This window comes from Vidua chalybeata, chromosome 1, assembly GCF_026979565.1.
Source record: "Vidua chalybeata isolate OUT-0048 chromosome 1, bVidCha1 merged haplotype, whole genome shotgun sequence".
NCBI classification, from domain to species: Eukaryota; Metazoa; Chordata; class Aves; order Passeriformes; family Viduidae; genus Vidua; species Vidua chalybeata.
Genome location: NC_071530.1, coordinates 9,414,818 through 9,435,758, shown reverse-complemented (window position 1 = coordinate 9,435,758; position 20,941 = coordinate 9,414,818). Strand labels below are relative to the sequence as shown.

At 37.6% G+C, this 20,941-nt stretch overlaps 1 protein-coding gene across 1 annotated transcript in view; it reads left to right on the top strand.

Annotated features, from left to right (window-relative positions):
• PTPRN2 (protein tyrosine phosphatase receptor type N2) overlaps nt 1–20,941 on the top strand; it is a 636,316-nt gene that overhangs the window by 226,077 nt on the left and 389,298 nt on the right. The window contains exons 5-6 of the mRNA XM_053934893.1: nt 1,355–1,517; nt 14,112–14,580. Of these exons, the coding sequence (XP_053790868.1) occupies nt 1,355–1,517; nt 14,112–14,580 (632 nt within the window). The remainder of the gene's footprint in view (nt 1–1,354; nt 1,518–14,111; nt 14,581–20,941) is intronic.

Below are 20,941 nucleotides of genomic sequence, written 5' to 3'. Positions count from 1 at the left end.
AGACAGCATGAGAAGGAAGCAAGACTGATGGTAAATTATATCAGGTTTGCTATAATGCTCTGTGCAGTAACCCTTCTTTTTCCTGGAGCTTGTGTCCCTGATGGGAACCTGCTGTTATACACTGGGGAGAAATGGAGGATTTTTCTGGTGTTTCAAAGTGAGCAAACCTGTGAGCACTGTTGGTTGCAGTGCCACCACATTAAATTAGATTATTAATTACATCTATTAGTATTAAATTAGTAGGGACACACATTTGGTACAACTGTGAGCATGGAAGGAAGTCTGTTAATTTTTGATTAAAATAATATAATTAAACAAACCCCAGCTTTGGAAAATGATATAATGGTGCTCTCTCAGGCTGTGCCTCTACATTAGTGCCAAGATGTGGGCTGGTAGAATAAAATTTTATTTACAGTGGCACAGAGATGTTGAAAGTCAAATTCATTCACTGAGCTGTAAAGCTCTTCCACCTGGAATTCTTCTTCACTGGAGAAGTGTGTGGGCATGTGAGTAGGAAATGGTGATACCCAAAGGTGAATTCCCTCAAACAGCTTCACTCACAGAGAAGGAAGAGGGCTGGGAACTTTCTCTCTGCTTTCTTGCACAAGGAATGAGATAGTTACTGATGCTGACATTTAAATTATCATCACCATTTATGTGTTGTTGAGATAGATGAGGACAGCTGGTAATAATTCAGATTCATTGCACATAGCATTCTGAATCCCATATAAACACCTCCACACTGCCATCATTTAATCTCATTTCTAGCTTTTCTTTGCAAATGTCACCAAAATCTGTCTAAACTACTCAGGAAACACCAGTATTCTGTGAATCCCAGGCACATTAGAAGATCAGAAGAGACACTTGTTCTGTCTCATTATTCCCTTTTCAAGCCTTTCACTGGAGTTTACTAGATCCATTATTTCTGCATATCGAGTACTCTTTCTTCTATTCTTTACATTGGTGCAGGGCCAAATTGGCATTGAATCTCATCATCACCCAGCAAGTTTTTTAAATCTTAGAACCATCTCATATTTCTTTGGGGTGCAATTTAATCGTGTGCATTTTCTTTTTACAGGCATTTTCTTTGTTTTTGCATATGGCTTTACCTTGATGTGGCATCTTATTTGCTTTACTCTAGAATGACTAATTAATGAAATAAATTGTTAATAGTGCAAGATTTTTTGGCTGCTTTTGCCGAAACATTGAATTTTCTATACTTTTGTGGTTGCTAAGCTTTTGAGTTACTTTCCTGTTGTGTATTGAGCTACAGTAGCTTGCAGTGCCATTTTAGTTAGCCACTTTGTACATTGGACAGGCTGGTAACTTTCTTTTCCTTGCTTTTGCTGTGCAGGACTTTGGGATGGAATGAAGATAATGAAAGAAATTATGATGTGGAAAATAATGTGAACTTGGGCAAGTCTCTTCAGCAATACCTTAAATATCTCAGAATTCTCTCCCAGTCTGCATCTAAGAATTTGTATCCATGGAAGACAAGTGACAAAGCTTCTATCAAGGTAGTATTTTTAATGTGGTTCTTACCTTCTGTGATTTTGGCTTCCTTTTTCTCTGAGTTCTCATTTTTGAAATTTCCCCTCTGTCTGAAGACCAGACATTGTTTTTTACTGCCTCCTCCAATTGATTATCATAAGTGCACTAAGTTTTCTCAAAATTAATCACCTTCAGCATTGTAAATGCTTCAGCTCATCAAGTCTAGAGCATTTTAGCCTAATTAGGGATATGGATTGCATGTGATGAAGAAGGAAGATTAGGATAAAGCTGGTTGACTGGCTGATCTGAAACTCTGCATCTGAGCTACTCTCTAAAAACATGGCTGAAATACCGTGTGAATTCTTGCTGGTGTTTTCGCTGCTTACGGTACAATTCATATAATCTTTGAGCAGATTTCAATAATGGGTCTGATAAATTATGCCTTAACATTTCCTACTTATTATTGATCATAAGGAAAGCCTACTGTGGCCAGTTAAGGTTCATATGTATACATTACAAATGTACAGATAGCTGGGAAGATAAATCACAACCATTGATTATTGACTGTCTCAAAAACTACAAACATGCCTATTTGAGAACTAAAGCATTTTTCCCCTTCTTAGAGAAAATCTGTCTCACTCTAAGATGCAACTTGTTAAATTTGTTAAAATTATTGGATGAAGGGGTTCCATGCAGCAGGCCCTTATGGCCCTGTATCTCTTGCTCAAAAAGCAAAGCGTGCACTCTTTGATTTTAAAGAACTAGGTTGCTGTTGCAGCAATCCTTTACAAGAAATTGTCTGTGCTATTTCAATGCATACAGTATAAATGCAAAATTTGCCAAAAAATATACTGGTTTTAGGAAAAGTGTCAGGTGAAGAAACTATAGTGTCAAAGCCAAACTGCTTTAGTTTAATTCAGGGACTAACTCAGAGACACCAAATCTGCAACAACAACTCCTGGCAACAGCACCAGTAGTAGCAACTATTTAGTAATGGTTTTTATTCTTGTCAGAAGCACAACTTCCCAGATTCTGACTGACTTATATGCACTACTTGTGATTTATGGCACATAAATCTCATCTGGGGCAAGAGGAGCTTTCAGGCAGTGGCAAGGCAGCTCTGAGGAGGGATCAGGAGCCACCTTGGTGCTGCTTTTCCTCCACTCTCCTCCTGGGTGCTGGCTGCAGTGAGGATGCTCTGTTTTGAATCACTGGCTTTCAACAAAAACTTACTCAAGAAGTATTTCAGTGGGTCTGGTGTTGTCATGCAAGTTCATAAATAATCCATATGGCTGAGACCTTCTGTGGGGAAGCCTGCTGTGATAACACCACCCACCAACCTTATCGAGTGTTGCCATGGAGATGGGTACTCTGAAGCCTGGGGGAGTGGGATAAAGAGGAGAAAATCTGGAAATGAAGCACGTATAGGAGCAAACTGTACACTTCTATTTACTAAGGAGCATTTTGAAACAGCAGACATTGAGTCAGATGTGTTACCTATAATTGAAAGTCAAAAAAAGAAGGGAAAAGAAAAATTATTTTAAAAACTGATGATCAGCCATGAATTTTAAATGATCCTGGAGATATTTCCCTGTCCTCAGCAAATAAAATGCAACTGCTTTTCTTGAAAAAGCAAGAGGGACATAGTATTTTTATCTTGATTCATTGTTTTGTTAGTGAAATAGCATTTAAACAAGAGACAAAAACAGAATTTTTGCTGCTCCAAGAAACAGAAAAAAACCTCGTAAAATTTAAAAATTTGAAAAGAGAAGGCGGAAAAGTAACTGAATGAGCTACCTCTAAAATAGTTGTACCACTTGAAATTGGAGATGCCTACATTGTGCACTTTAATTGCAAGCTTCAACAAAATATTGGTACTTTTCATTTTGTGCTTAATATGTAGATTACAAACCCACATTAAATAACTTTAGCAAGATCTGATCTTTTAAACTTTCTTGTCCTTTTCTAATTAAACTAAGCACAAGACAGAGGTACTTTACCCTACTTAGAATTGCAGCTTTGCAGGTCTTTGCCCTTCTCAAAAATAATTTTCTTTCAAGTATATATTTACCTCTGTCACTTCATTCCTGCTGTAGGGGAGTAGTAGAAGTAACACTACTCTGGTTGCTTTGATACCTTACATGGCTGAATCTTGTAGAAATTTAGTGCTTCTTGATCCTGTGTGGATTCAGGATCCAAGCCTGACATCATTGGTCTCTGGCCAAATGTAAAACAAAGGAAGATAAAACATAAAGAGGTTTTAAAATATTCCTTGTACTCTGAAAGTGTTATTTTGTATATTCACATGATTATATTTTACAAACTTTCAATCTTCAGTTGCCCTACTGTCTTCCACTTGTATTATCAGAATAAAACTACAGAGCTTCAAAATTACTGAATAGACATCACACACACAGTTGTGCAGAAAGTTGTAAAATAAAGCATCACAAAACTTAAAGCAGGTAACTCTTTTCCTATTTCCCTTGCTCAAACAACTGTCAGCTTGAGGCTTTATACAACAGTGACAGAAATAACACCAGTAAACTTAAATCATGTGATTGACAAAATTCCTATGGTGTCTGCCATTTACTGCAAGAGCTTCTTCAGGTGATTTTTGAAGCACTTGAAGTTCATCAGTAACTTAGAATTATTTCTCAGAATGCAGGCAGTATCTGCTGCAGGCTGTAATCCAGCTAGCTGATAGTGACCCTGCCAGTAAATAAACAGTAGCAAATCAGAAGTTTGGTGTGTCTGTTTCCTGAGGGTTACAGTTGTAAAGAACATTTCACTTTAGTTCAGCTGAAAGGAGTTGTTCAGGAAATGGGCACTTGGTGGCATTTGTTACTTAAGCATTAGCTAGTGGGATTTTGTGTTTGGTTTTCTTGGTCTTCCCCACACACACTTTATGAAAGGGCTTTATGAAAGTTTTACCATTCACAAAATGCTGAGTTATCAGTCTTTGTGATTCCTTTCTACCAAACCTGGATGCAGTATGGAAAAGAACAAATAGCCAGGCACATATTTTAACGAGAACTGGTTTATCTTAGCTACAGAGGTGAGAAATACAGAGGCTTCAAATCATGTGGGAATTGCTCTGCCCTTCTCCACTCCAGCTGGAAAAAAACCCCTCTCATATCAAAACACCCAAACCCCTGAAAAACCCACTGCACTGTTGATGTTCCTACAGAAACTGAGGATCAGGGTTTTGTTGGATGAGGAAGGCAGCATGTGGCTGATATTGCTAAAGCTCAGAGGCTGTAAAGGAGAACTTGCTGCCTTTGCTGCTGGTGTGTATGCCTGTGTTTGAATAGTTACGGGAGATTTTAATTGTGCTGCTTTCATCCGACTGAGACAATTTTTACTTGTCACAGAAAGAGAACTTATTTGAAACCTGACCCAAGTGTACTTCCAGCTGGACAGGCTGTAGGAATTAGGAAGTTCCCATCGCACTTGTGCTGTGGCAGTATTTCTTGTTGCAGGCATCTCTGTCCTATGGTTTGGGTTTTGTGGCTTGAAGATTCATGGAATTGCTTTTTCTCCTTCCCCCTGACCTGGCCTCTGAGGGTTTCAGATAGGGTTGGTCCTACCTGCTGCTGAGGTCTTTGTCAGCCCAGTGTGCCATTCAGGCCCTTGTGGGTAGGATGGGGGGCAAGAGAAAATTATGTCAGATACATTAGGGAATTTAATGAATTTTCTGTTGTTACTGTTTCTTTGTGTTTTAGTCGTATTCATTTTCATGGTAGACTTCTGTAGTTATTGTGATTATAGAAATCTCCACATCTTAGGTATTCTTATAAATTTTAAAGTAAAGATTTCTGGGAAAGAAAACCAAAACAGAATATTTACATCAAAGAAGGGGCAAATAAAATTAAAGACCTTTTCAAATCATGAGGGGGAAAAGAAACAGGTAAAGTGATGGGTTAGTGCCAGAGAGTTGTGGCTCAGCAGTGCAATTGTGCTGACAGGGGAGAAGCTGCAAATAAAAGTCATATAAATTATATAAACTAAAAATTCATATATTTCCTGGCCAAAAAAAAAAATTGTTTGAATCTTTGTAATTGATCACCAAAAGAACTAAGATATGTGATAATTATTTAAAAGAATTATTATTTATTTTAGAAAATATGAGTGAATGAGTGCTCAAAGATGTACTTTGAGCTTATCTGCAAATAATAATTACTGTGATTAACTAGTAAGAAATTACCTAGTCATTGCACATCTTAACCTTGAACTTTAATTCAAAAAAACAGCACCTTTATTTATCTAACACTGATATAAATACAGGACTAAATGAAGTTCATCAGAATTTTGACAAAAAGTAAAAAAAATGTATTGCAGTGTATATATTTAAACTCTGTTTGTGTACAGGTAAAATTTTAATATTTCATATATAAGAGATTATGTATAAAAATGTAATTCAGCTGTGCTTGAACACTTTCATAAAAATATTTCTGGAATAGTTGATAAGGGAATGTCTCCTTGAAGCTACAGAATTGCCTCTCTATTGGCATACTTATACAGTAGTATCTGAACATTTCCCAAGCACTGGGGTATTCATTTACCTGCAGCCATTACAAAGTAGGGAAGAGTTAATGCCCCTGCTTCACAGATGGATTAGACAGATTTTCTGGGGTCATGCAGTAATTTTTTGGTAAAGCATAAACTAAAAGCAAAGCCTCAAATCCCGGAAAAGTATTTAATCTTTCAGATCATTCTCCTCTTCATGGCTCTTCATAGCAAAATAGAAACAATAAATCCTCCTAAAAAAAGCCAACAAACACACAAAAAACCCAAACTAACCAACGAGAAACCCCACAAAATCCAAAAACAAACCAAAACAACCCAACAAACAAACCTTCATAAGCACTGGAGCAGAAATCATTTGACCATATAAAGATGTCTGTATTGGTGCACATCAGCCTAAACTCATTCCATGATCAATGGAGGGAGAAAGAGAGTTTTCAAGTTGTGATCCATCTGTTTTAATTTAAGGATATAAAATGAGATGTTGTAATTTCCATCCTCATGGCCATTCTGCAGGAATCTAGTGTAAATTGCAATTTTTTTTCTGGAAGGACTGGTACTCACATATTTAAAGCTCAAATAGAATCATGGATACACAGCCTAGTAAAATTGCAATCATATTGTGTGTGGCATAAATACACAGTCTGGTGATCTAATATGACTTGTGATTTATTTTTTGAACTAATAATTTAGCAAGGGAGCTTTCTGGTGCTAGTATCATGCTCAAGTCTTAGATCCAACCAGTACTTTTACCTACAACCCATCAGTTTATGCAGGATATAATGACACACTTTCAACATCTAACATAGAAACCACCATTTCCCTTATCACACAGGTATCTTGAAAGGATTAATTATTTTTTCAATTATTAGAAGATACAAGTGCCATAGAAATGTTATTATAAGTGATCTGTGTCAAATCTGGACTCTTATTTAAAAGGGCAGTTAATTAATTTCTAGTAATTTCCAGATGAAACATAGATTGATATTTTTAAAATCTCAAATACTGACTGGATAATAAGATTTAGTTATTTTTCAGACCCTTCCCTTCAAAATCAACTATATTTTTTTCAAATACCATGTGTTTGGAGTTTGTTTCTGTAATTTTTCCTGCAAGTTTGCTGTTTGTCTTGCAAATATTTACTCCCTGTACTTCAGTACATTGCAATCAGTAAATAGAAGATGATGGAGCTGATACAAATTTTAAAGTCCATTTTTGTTTTTCTGTTATACTTATCAAATGAGAGGGTAGAGCTCACAGAAATTTAAACTTACTTTATCTGCCTCTGTGTATGTTGGTGTAGACATTTCAGGACAGTGGAACAACAATTTCTTTATTTTTAGTGTGGGAAAAGACCTCAGCTGACCTCAAGAAGTTGTCCAGCAAATGGAAGATTGCTTTCAATGGGGTTGTAAAGCAATGTTGTGGACATCAATCCTGCAGATCTCTATTCACTTGCATTTCTTAGGATAAAAGTATTTTCTAGATTCACGTGTTGGAGTTATAAATATATTGAATTGATGTTAATGTGCTTAACTTTTGGCAGATGAAGATCATCATGTTTCTATGAAAGTCATCTTTAGATAATGAGATAGCTCAATATACCAGCATATGCCTACAGAAAAGTGTTTAAACATCATTCACTGAAACTTTAAGTAACAGACTTATTGGCATATGAGCAAAATGTTCTCAGGAAAGGGAAGCTGATACACCCTGGTAGATCCATCAGCACTGATCTCCAGGCTGCACAGTTTCTACCGTCACTGCAGGTTGACTGTCACTCTTTGCTTCCTGCTGGTGGTGTCAGGGAGCTCCTGAATGCAGTGGCCTGGCAAAGGTAAAGATGCCTCAAGTCTTGTGTCCCCATGTCCAGGCAGTGGCCAAGTGGAGCAGGTACTGCCAGGGGGCACCACAGGACACAAGGTACAGAAGAGTTTCCACCCAGGAGAATCGTTGGAAATGGAGTTTCTTGAGAAGACGGGACAGACACGAGACATGGTCAGACAGATCTATTGGTCAGCCTGCTTGCATGCTGCCATTCCAGACTATTCTTTTTTCCTAAACATCCCATAGTGTGCCTCAGACAATGACAAGATAGCACCCAGAAGGAGTCCTGCATCTCTTAAGGAGTCCCACACCCCTGCAAACGTTAACCCTTTTCAGTCTGCAGGGTGATCCAAAGAGTTTTCCCATCAACCATCACCAGATGGTTGCACAGATGTCCAGGGTGGCACTCCTGGACATGATGGCTGATGGCTCACTGTGATGGCCCTGGATGGAGCCAGAGCAGGGGTCCCTTGCCATTGATCAGGTTATTGGAGGTCATCCACCCTTCATTTTTCCCAGGTGTTTTATCCTTTATGTGTGGAGACAAGCCATGTATCCCAGTGTGTAAAACTGACCTTTGTTGTTTATGATTAGCCAATCATGAATGTTGAGGAAAGACCATCCAGAACTTCTTCTACACCAAAGGAAATGTTGTTTTGACCCATATGATGGAGATGTGTCAGAAGGAAAGAGAAAAAACAGCAGTTAGTGATGAAAACTAGACAGTAAGTAACATCAACTGACAATAAAAATTATCCATGAAGGAGAGTCTGTTGTAGATAGCTGATGGGTAGTCAAGTGGATATGATCATTCCAATGGAGATCAAGAATGGCTGGGAATATCTGAGACTTAAAAGTGATTTTGTTAAGTAGTAACTTATACAGAAAGAAGCCAACGTATTGTCCTTTCTTTTCATCTTTTTTTTTTTTTTTTTGCCTTTTTTCTTTTTTGAAGATTTTTATTGCTTAAGAGTGGAAGCCAAATCTCTGAAATCAACTGAAATTACAGCAGTAGAGATTACTGAATGCTGTAGAGTCAGAGCCTGGACAGTCCTGTTGCACTGTGATTTCACAACAAGGATTAGGAAATAAACTCATGAATAGTTTCAATCAAAGCAGACTCTGAAGGCTCCTTTTGCATGATCAAGTTTTTGACACTCCAAACTACAGAATGTTAATTAACAATCTCTGCCACCTTCTCTGATGTAATTCTTAAATGGTTTCAAAACTACTGTATTTTTCAGAAAGAAAATAGAAGATAATTACAGAAAATTATCAATGAAATAGTAGGTCAGGTGAGATGACTCTAGTGTTGCCTGTTGCCTTAAACCCGTGAATCTGTGGAAAGGCCGTGGCCTGATGCTGTCCCATCACTGCAGGAAGCACTGATTTGGCCTCTTTTCCAGATTCTGGATTCTGAATTAGTTTTACAAATTCTTGGGGTTTGTGCATGGTATAGTATTTTAGTTAGTGAAAAGGTCTTTAGCAGCTGGTAGAAAAGGCCTTTGCTTCATTATTACAGAAACAATTGAAAATGCTCGTTGGCTGTAGTTATTATTTTCAGAGAAAGCTACCACTGAATTTGGTGCAGAGTATGTAAGGTCATGTCTACAGCACACTGAGCTTGTGAAGGGTTCCCCCCTTTCAGCTTGAACCTGGCTGGAAGCCTGCTGAGATATCCTGACAGGACAGCACTGTGTGGCCACAGCAGCTCACAGCAGAAAGAATTAAGGCTTTGTTGTCACAGGACTTGCTGCTTTAGCTGTGATGCTTTGGGGACAGAGCTGTGCTGCTTGCTCAGCCCTACCCCAGGGACTTTCATGCTGTCATCCATTCCATGGCACCTGTTTGGCCCTGAGCTTTCAATGTTGGGTGGATTTCTGTCAATTTAAAGGTAAATTGAGCAGTACAAATTCCCAGGCTACCCTTTGATTCAGCAATCAGGCAGTGCCCCTTGTGCTGGTGTTTATTTTGGGGGTTCACATGACTACAGGTATCTCCCATGTGGTGAGCCTGCATGTGGCAAGTCTGTGTGAGTCACAGAGCATCTAGACTGTGTCTGGCACAAAAAACTAAACTTCTTTCACTCCACACAGTGAGTGAGGAGGTATGAGGTAATTTCATTTCTGGTAGTCTTTGGAAAATGTTATTTTATCCCCCCATAAAGATGGGCCTTCCAGTATTTGTTGCGGGTTTTATCTTCTAATTTCAGAGACCATAATGTCAATATGTCAAATAGGCACAGTAAATTAAGAGTTGTAGGTGGAATCATGCTTCAGCCAAATCTAAGTGGCAGCAAACATGGGTTAATATCTGCAAATGCATCAAACAGAAAAACATAAATTAAATTGAGGACAGAAGATTTCTTCATTATGCGTTTCAAAAGGATTTTGTTAGCTCTATATTCCTTCTAGATTTAGCAAATGTATGTGCAAGAAAGGAAATATTTTGTTATAAATTTGATTCCATTCTTTCTGCACATGGGCAAAACATTCAAGTCAATCTACCCTTTAGTGGATAAATTGAAGAGCATGATGTTCTATGTATCTAATCCTGCACCACTCTTTTAATTTGTATTTTTTTAATAAAATGTTGTTCATAGACTTTTGCATAGTGTGTCTGTAGAGTGTAATTTAATGTGCCCTTCTGTGAATTTTCATGCAGAAAATGTCATTTAATTACATACCTAAACCATAGAAGACATTGTCCTAACAATTCCATCTTCAGAAAGGTTAGTGTGTGTGGATTTTTTGTAATGTGTGAATTATTGAGATAGCTTATTTTAAAGGTGGTGAAGGAGAAGGAAATCTTGTGCAGACGAAGAAATAAGATTTTTTTTTTTTTTAAACGGAGTGGTTTATCAATTCAGAATACTTTTCAAAGGCTTTGTATCAGCGACGTGAGATAATTGAACAGTATTTTACCTATTAAAAAATGAAATGTTCCTCATAGTAGCCAGGGCTTGTATTTCAACCCTTCTCAGTACAAACCATCTATGTGGTAACTAGTGCTTTCTTTATTCTTGTATATTTCACTTAATGTTTGTTTGGGGTGGAGTTTTTTGTTCTATTACTGGCAGTACTTCATATGAGTCCTGTGTAATCAATCCAGAAATGCATTTTCTTTCAAAAATTTTCAGTTCTGTGTTTCCCTCTGCTTCTCCATAATGTTAGAAGATTCTCCAAAGGCACCAATATGGGAATTTACATTCTTTTCACTAACCATGGATTATGCCATTTAACTTTGACATTAATCAAATTAGCAATGTCCATGTTCAGGAGTGGGTTTTGCAAAACCCACTTCAAATAAGATAATCACAGTGTTCTGCAATTGTTATTAATAATTCGAGATGTAAATTGTCTCTGGATTCTAAATTACATATTACTGACATTTTTGTTCTATATTTTTCTGTAAAATTTAGATGTTTTTCCCCATACCACTTAGGCAAACCCATAGTTTAGGATTGTATTTATCTCTGCTGCAATTTTACTTGGATTTCATCTTGCATGTCACATGTACTTCTGGTGTTTTGTTTGAGATGGGAGCAGCAAGGAAGGGGATTTTTTGCTCCTGCAGGTGGGAGATTGCCATACAGCTGTGAGACCCCTTTAATTAAAGTCAGAGTAAACTACATCAGAAGGGCTGCTATCTCAGTGAAGACAGCTGAGCTATCAGTGCTCTGCTTTAATTAGAACTTCTAATATTTCATCCCTTACTGCCCAAAGTGTGACCTGTCAAGCTGCTGAGAGGCTGCCCCTTCCTGACAGAGGTGCAGCTCTGAGCCCAGGACTGGCACACACTTTTATCCAGTTTGTGCATGATCACTTGGTGGGTTGGTGGTCTTTTCTTTGTTGATGTGCTCCTTGTCTGCAAGAACAGTAAATCACTGATCTGTTAATGCTAAAGGGTACTTGGATTTGTTAAATAGCTCGTCAAAAGCCAGCCCACATCTCCTAACCCTAATCTTTCACATGGTTCGTGAGTGTCCAGCAGTTTCTTCCCCTCTGACACTTACTAGTAAAGCTTAAGAGGCAAAAGAGAGAGCTGTATATGGGGCATCGATCCAAACTGGGGCGCAGTTAACAAGTTGGATTGAGTGATTTCTTGTTTTTCCATGGCTGAATGGGGAATGTCCTCCTTCCCCTGTTGCATTTCTCCCTTTCCCAGCTCCCTGTTCCTTCTTCCCTTCAGCCCAGGAGGTCCTCTGGAAGGCTGCAAGGCAGAGAGAACAGGAGTGGGGAAGGCAGATGGCAGTTTATGTGAATTCTCAGTGAACTGCTCAGGGTGTCCTGGGCTGCTTTGTGTCATCCTCTGCAGCTCCTCCTCACTCTGGAGTGAGTATCATTAGAGAGTTAATTACCCCAGGCAAAGACCTGTTCAAATAGGGAGGTAAATGCATCTGACTGGAAGTTTTTCATATTTAGGCTTTGCTATTAAGCATGTAAACAGTGTTCAACTTGCATTTTGACAACTGCCTCCCCCTTGGAGCTGATCAGAGCAATGTCTACCCTGCAGCTGGAGCACTGAACCAGAGCTGCACTGCTGCTGTTTGATACAGTTCCCAGGGGACACTGAAATATTTCATACACAAAGCTGCTTGATCTCTAGCTCTGTATTTTTTGACACTGCTTCACTGCAGCCCAGTTTCTTGGTTTTCACAAAGCACATTTCTATGTCAAAGACCAACTGCAGAAATCCAAAGCCTTTCATTGGTAGGTCACAAGCCAAAGTGCCTTTTGTCTCTGTAATAAAATTGCCTATACCATAATTCTGTTTAAATCATGATATGGAACCATGGAATTGTCATGATTTCACATGGAAGTGAACCTCTTCAATCATTTCTTACGGGGAAGAAAACCCTCTTGGAAAGAAATGGGTATGAGCATGTATTAATATATAAAATCCACTGTCATCAGAAGAAATAAAATTGTTCAGATGGAGAGCAAAATTATTGTCCAGAAATTAGGACCGAGTTAAAATCTAAAACTAATTCTTCATCTCTGGAGGAGTTTATCAGTCTTACTTATTTTGTTTTTACAAAGTACATTAGCAAATACATAAATAATGATTTTTCTGTCTGAATCCTTCTAATTGCTCTCCTCTGGAGTGTATAGTGTCTTCATTCCCTCTGTATTTTGCAGCTCCCTCTGTCCTAAATCATTGTGCCATCAGTGCACAGGGACACCAGTGAGTCAATAATTTATAGCAGTGAGAGCTGACATAGTTCCTGTCCTAAGGTTGCCACATTGTGATGGAGTTTGTGTGACAGTTTAACCAAGAGAGCACAGCTGAGAAGCAGGACCCATCCTGCAGCACATACAGGATGGGATGTAACCTCAGCAAGCGTCCTCAGGGACTCATAAACAAAGAATCTAATAAGAATTATTCTGGATATAAGTAAACCTCTTAGTTCAAAGCTGTATTTAGCAAGAACTGAAGAAAAATGTTTTTTGAAATTATTTAAGAGGATGGAACTGGTTTGCTAAAAAATGAAAAGGCCTGCCTTCAGGCTGTGATCATAGCAAAAATGTCTCTAGGAGTAAATGATAGTATCCATGAGAAGAGAAACTGAAAATAGAAAACTGTACTGCATGCCCACCTTTCTACTTTTTATTCCCCGGCACTTTTTCAGTAAAAATGTGGTTTGAGCTTGATTGACATGTTTTTAACATTGTTGTTTAATTTGCTGTGGTGTTTTTCCTGAAAATAATAATTTAATTAAAAAAATTTAAACATTGTTTATACTTTTTTCCCAGTGTCAAATGATATGTTTATTAGAGATTTAATTTAGTGGAAAAATATTTCATTTAAAATAGAACAAAGTACTTAATATATGCAGAAAAATTGGTTTACTTACTTGGTGTTCCTTTAAAAGTGACATTTTTAATTTGACATTTTTGGTAAGTAATCTGAAAAATAGTTATTCTTACAGGTTAAGTAAAAAACAGAGGGAAAGTAGATTTATTAAATTTTCTTTGTCTGACTAGAAATAGTTCACACATAGTTAACACTGAGTTCTGTTATTCTCTCTCTAATCTCTTGCTCTTGCTTTTTAATAATTTGATAAACTGGATTTTTGCACATTGAATAGTAGTGCCTCTTTGAAGCACATTTAACAGTTTGAGGTTTGCAGTTTACATTTCCATGACAAGTTCCAGTCACTGTTTTCCTGGCTGGTGAAGCACTCAGGGTTCTGCCTCAGATCCCGGCACAATAATTACAAAGCAATTCTGACCCCTTTCCTTTTGTCCACCTTCTGCTCTCCCTAGAGCTACATCTACAATGACCCTCTGAGGTACTACACGAGGCAGAACCCCAAGGAGCCATCACCTGCTTTGGCCCATGCATCCAAATCCCAGCAGGAATTCCCTGAGAGTCCCCGTGGCAGGAGCCTCCGCCAGCGCCAGCCGGACACGCTGTCGCCGGAGCCGGGAAGGGACCAGAAGAGCCTGATGGCCGCGCTGCACTCCTACATCACCCAGAACCTGTCTGCACAGAGCAGTGAGAACAGCCCTCACAGCAGGACTAAAGGCTCTCAGCTTTATGCTGAGAGACTGCACTCTACACAGGTCAGTCCTTTCGATGGAACTTTTGCCAAAGGGAAAGTGGAAGATTTCCAAATGCGGAAGCTGTTCCAGCCGAGGGCTGGGCCTGGAGTGCAGAGGCCAACCCCTGAGATGCTGAATCACAAATCTGCTTCCCAGCATGATCCAAAGGACCCGCTGAGCATTGTGGATGGTAAAGTTGATATTTACTTCTTGTTGCTTACCTGAAGTTTCCCTCTTGTTTACTGTTTGAGAAAAAGAAAATAAAATTAGACATTTAATGTATCTCCTAGTATTGGCATATTTATATCTGCCACAACACAGTAATAATGTTCACCATTCCAGCTACTCTTTCCCTGCAAACATCTACCCACGTTCTTCAGCCCACCTTCCATATGCGTGCAGAAATATATGGCACTTAGTAAGACATAGCATTTATGTAATTTATTATATTTTCAAAGCATTTTACAAACAACGCATAATTATTGTTATATCTTTGCTATCAAAACTGTTTTTATGCATTCATCACACACTATATGTATAGATAATACAGAAATGCCTGGTTTTGCTCCACATCTCTTTATCTAACTAGAAATTCAAGGACCATGGGTAAAATTCAAAGTTAAGCACAGAAATTAACAGTGAGATGAATTCTGGTTCAGAACACAGAGAAGGGAGGAGTCTGTCAGTTCCATGGATAGGTGAACAAGAAGGTGGGGTTGCATCTAATTTTGTCTGGACATTCTGTAAGAAAGAATCTATTTCCTGGATTTTCATCTTTTATTTGATAATGCTATTTAACAATGATTGGATTGCAGTTTTTTCTGTATGTAATAGTTCAACAAATATTTATATTACAATGGAGGGTAACATCCCCATGCTGTGCTGCACTTAAAGCACTGCTTTATAAGATGAGTCTTGGGGATCATGTAGACTTTACGATTCATTTTGTTGTTTCTTTAAACTAATCTATCTATCGATGTTATTCCAGTGGTTCAGAATGCCTGAAAAATGAAAGAGTTGATCCCCAGCCATTGTCAAGCACTTGTATCTGTTACACTGCAGTCACCACTACCCCAATGGGTTTTGGTGATATGTAAGAGGGTTCCTTTGAATCCCTCTTTATCATCCATAAAGTGTAGTGTTCTTTGATTTTTAATTTTTTTTTTAAATTTAATATCCTCCAAAAACAGAACACACACAAACACAGAGAAATATCAGAGTTTCAGCAGAGGAAAGATAATGCTTCCAGTTTAAAGGATGCTCAGAAGTGAAAGCATTCTTGGTATGGTGCCCAGAGATAATAGGTTTCAAGGAATGAACTATAATGTAAAATCAAATCCAGGTGGCACTGTAAGTCTCTTGCACAGGTTAGACAATTTTGTTGCTAGACTCAAAACAAACTAGGCACATGCTGGTTTCATTATCCTCCAGCTGTTCCACTTCACCTTTCCTGGTAGGAGCCAACTGGGAAAAAAATGCTTAACACTTACAGAGAATAACATGTTTCACAATTCATTGGGTTGTACTACTTTGGCTTCTCATACATAATATGCCCTATAGGAACTTCTGCCATTGCATTTGCTATTAAATGTTGCATAGGCAAGGCATTATGAATTGTTTGAGTAGAAAATATTACAGTTTCCTTTGTATTTTTAGGCCACTTAATAATCTCACAAGTAAGTGGTGAGGACAGACCCTGGCATATTCATGACTTAAAATGCTGTCCAAATGTTCATTGGAATGAAAGTGGTTTAGAGTCAGATTTCCCAGACTGACCACACAACCTCTTTCTGCTTTTAACCTTTCTCCAATCTCTCTTGTGTTTATGGATTATTGTAGGCTTGTGGGTTGTTTTTCTCTTGCACTCTGTGAACTACAGAACTGTAAAAGTCTGGAAGGCTGGGGTGCTAAGTTCTCTGATCCATCTAACAGAGGATTAGACAAAGGCACTGGACTGGGAGAACAATCCAGAAGGTACTGAGCAGATTAGTACTGAGAATTGCTGCAAAAAAGTGGCAGGTAAATTCTCTAACAAGGCACCCTGAGGGAGAAATACAAAAGAAGGAAATGTGGAGTTATTTTTCTATCAGATTTAGAAGTTGTTACCACTAAGAGTAGCATGATGTGCGTGGGCACTGCCTTTGTAGTCACTGTGCAACACTGGAATTGTTAATCTCTCCTCTGCACCAGCCGTATTTAGAATTTGGCTCAGTTTTGTGTAGTTTGTTCTAGTCTACTGATTTTTTATGCGTTAAATATTACAGAATACGGCTCTCTGTTCCTTTGAAAAGGTCACAGAATTAGTAATTCAGATGTCTTAAAAAAATAGCAAACTTCCACATTTATGGAACAAAAATACTTTTTTTATACATCCTCTCTCTGGCAAAGCTGTGATCACCATTCCATATGGTGCTCAGCTGCTGAGGCAGCTAACCTGTGGTCAGTAGGGTGATGGAGTTGAAGAAGACAGACCACACTGTGGAATTTCTAACAAAGTCATGTGGTTGTCAGGCAAGCTGGCTTTGACTCTTGTGCCAGCAGAATATGAGGCATCATTTATATGCTATACAATAAAAAGCTGTTTTCCCTGCATAAGATGCTTTTGTTCCTACTAGGGAATTCTACTGGTGGAGCTTATATTAAAAATTACATCTTCTAGGACATACATGCTTTTACTGCCATTATGGTTGCAGGATAAGTATAAAAGGCAGTTTGCATTCATCAGTTGGAAAGCTGGAGCTAAGGGAGAAATCTGGTTTGCAGTTTGCAAGCCCTGTGAAACATGACTGAGCATTGCTGAGTCCACTTAGAAGGGAGTCAGTGGGAGACTATAAAAGCTGTGCACAGGTAAATGCATGTTATGTTCAAGTACATGTGCTGCTTAAGTGCTGTGCCATTGCAGTATCCATCTGCTTTTTGGCCTTCCTCCAACAATATTTTCTGATTTTAATAAATACACCATGCTACCCAAAGGTGTTTGTAAACAGATGCAATGATGCATCAGATGCAACAGATGCAATTTATCTGTTTATCAATATTATCCAGTAATTTACAAATTATTGCAAACATGGACAAGTGCCATAACAAGAAGTGTAAATATCCATCTTTATCATGGACAAGGATTAATATCATATCAGTAACCACGTGAAGTTAACAAGACTCTTTATGAAGACCTGCATTTCACCAGGCTGTTACAGACACTTTGGTGACTGTCCCTCCTGGGGTACTAAAAACATGATGCTCCTCATACTTACTGACTTTGGTTATTGCCTTTGGTCCTTGGTATTTTAAGTCACATTGTAGTTGTTCAGTAAAAGTAGATATAATGCCAAAGTTTTACTCATGTCACTGCAGCATTTAGGAGTTTGTTTGGTGAACTGTGCCCGGGTGGCAACGACCAGGGCGGGAATACCAGTATTATATAATATTATATATTATAAAAATATAATATATAATATTATATACTATTATATTATAATAATATAATTATACATTACTATATTATATATAATACATTCTATTTTAGATTGTTATATAATAATTTTATATATATATATATATATATATATATATATATATATATATATATAATTAATTATATATATATATAATATTATAATATTGAGGTTTTAGTGAGCCAGAAGGAAGAACCTTCACTGAGCCTGTCAGTATTATCTGGAATAGGGTCTGAGGCCATTTTTTTTTGTGTTATTCCTTGCCCTCTTCCCCCATTCCCATTTGTTTAAGACTGCTTTTTTGTTGACAATGGATATTAAAGATGAGTCTGAAGATGGACTTGAGAGATAAGACTGGGCTAAGAATATAAGTAAAGAAAAAAAAGTTAGTTTGGAAAAAATGGAATGGAAATGACAAGGCTACATTGCCTGCATGTTGTTGAGTAGCTCAGTAGCTGGTCTTGACAGCTGGCTGTGAATCAAATGAAATAAACAAAAATCTAGTTGTGTTACATTAATATAACTCTTTTAATTATAGATGTTCTGAAATATAATTCTCTTTTAAGATTTGTCTTCAAATGATGTTTTATTTGTAAAGTTTTAGTTTTGATTTGGATCTGACATGTATTCTGTCTTTTCATTGCTGACTTTATTAGCTCTGCTTCAATAATTTAGGCTTTTCTGTGAAGATATTGTCCAATAGTTCTATAAAAGATAAGATCAGAAATGATACCTAAGCAGACACAGGGCTCCTGTGGTAATGCAACAGTACTATTTTCTTCCTACAGCTTAGTTCTCTGCATTGCTGCTCTGTGTAACATCTCCACCTCTCTGCCAGGTGGCTCTTGTGCTTCTTGAAAAAGTGTCATGAACTCAGGTTGATCAAATGTATTGAAAAATTATGTTGCAGTTTAACTTGCTCTTGTAGATTGCCTTCCTAAACTAAAGCATTGGTCACTATGCTTTTACTGTATTATTATATTAGTAACAGGGGATGGATACAATAAAACGAAAGGAAACTTTTCAGTGTTTTCTCTGAAGTGTTGCTAAGCTTCTGTCAAACTTCAGTGTTAATTTTGCTGCTGCCACATATCTTGGCCCAGGGAGTTTGGCACAGATTGAGTTTACATCTTTGATTCACATTTCTGAATGCTTGCTTTCCTGTACAAAGCTCTCTGCTATTCCAGTATGGTACCAAAATCTTTGTCAGCTGTCAGTTTGAAGTAACATCACAGATATAACCTATCTTTTTTTATTGATAATCACAATTAAGTGTGCTTATAACTTTGCTTTTTAAAGGAAATTTTAAAAATTCACATTTTACAAGATTAGCTTGTATTTTATTTTACTGAATTTTATAATTAAGTAGAATTTTGTAATAACATCATGTGGATTATTGGAAAGATATTTCCTTTTACCTGGAAAAGAAAGTACATCAAAGAAACACCTTCCCCATATGACAACACCCTCTCAGACTCACAGTAAATCTATTATTTAAGCTGTTTAAGCTCTTTTGCTTTTTATGGACTAATGAGTTAAGGGAAAATGGCATTATTTTGTTTGGTGAATTTTAGGTCAGGTCAGGGGGAATTAGTCTTTGCTTTGAGATGGAATTGGGAATCTGATGGTGAGATGCTGACAGTGAGCTTTTCAGTTAAAACTGAGGGGTCCAAAAAATGACAGATGTGTCCAAGGTCTTGGTCTCTTATTCCCAATGAAAAATAGTCCCTGATGCTTGTCTCCCTGCAAAATCACAGATGTTCCACTGCCTCTTCCCTGAAGCAGAAGTCTGTTAACTACTTTAACTTCTTTTCTAGTCTCTATGTACTTCTTCCTCCTTTGTTGTGAGTAAAAAGAAAAATCCCTATTTTTAGCCCTTCTTATGACATTGTTTTTCCCTCTTTCCCTACTTTTAAATTCACTTTTATGTGAGCCTGAAAGCTGACAGCATGATCCCAAAGTCTTGCTCACAGATGATGATGTCCAGCCACTGGGTTTAATATGGATAGTGTTACTATTGAGAAAAAAGGTTGGATGGCACCTTCAAACTGCTTACATGTAAATTCGTACATTCGACAGAGATTTAAAAGCAGCCCTTATTTTCCTCTTCCTACACAATACTATGTGAAAGAGTTTTCTTGCTTGCATGCATATGCATAAATATGTTAAATTTCTTATCAACATGAATAAGCAGAACAGAGGCATGATTGGAAATGGTTTTGGTGTGCTGCAGTAAACACTACATTTAATGTTTCATACTCCATGGGACGTTAGGCTGAGTTTTGCAGATCTCTACAGACTGATAGTGGAGGTGCAATATATGCAGTCAGAAAAGTGCCTTCCCTGGGGAGATGTTATGCTCCATCTTCTGACTCACCTTTAATATCCATTGTCCTTGAATTTCCTTATCTTCAAAACTTTTATCACATCAAAGGTGTTTTGCTGTTTGGTTTTGTTGTTTTTTTCTCAGTATGACTGGGGAAATATTCATAGCTGGCAAACCAAAATAAGTTCTATATATCATCTATATATCATCTATATCTATCTATATATGTAAATATATATTTAAAAAAAAATATGTTCCAAGAGAAATTAATACAATTTAGAAATTTTGTCCTTTACATATCCATGTATATAATGGACATATATTTATATCCCCTTCTAATTGATGAGGAGCTTTTTGATTGAAAGACAAAATATCTGACTCATTTTTTCCCAGAACTCTGTATAGCTACTTATCTTATGAAAGGAAATCACCGAAGAAAACTGATCTCTAGGAAACAGTAATGTTGTTTGTACTGTTTTGCAGCTAAAAAAAAAGAAATTAGGCTACTTTAACACTTGCTTTCAGTATTTTGAGTCAATTTAGACTAGGAAAGAATGTTCTTCTTGTAAAGAAAAAGTGATAATTTCATGCCCTCTCTCTAGGAGAACTTGCTGGGTTGTAATAGCATACATCCCTTGTCCTGGCACAGATTCACCTCACCAAAAACTTTAACATCCATTAAGGATACTGTGTTTTCTGTAAGGAATGCAGAATGAGTGAGTGCACCTTCCTTTTAAAAAGCAGATACACTCCATGAAGGGAAAGCTATC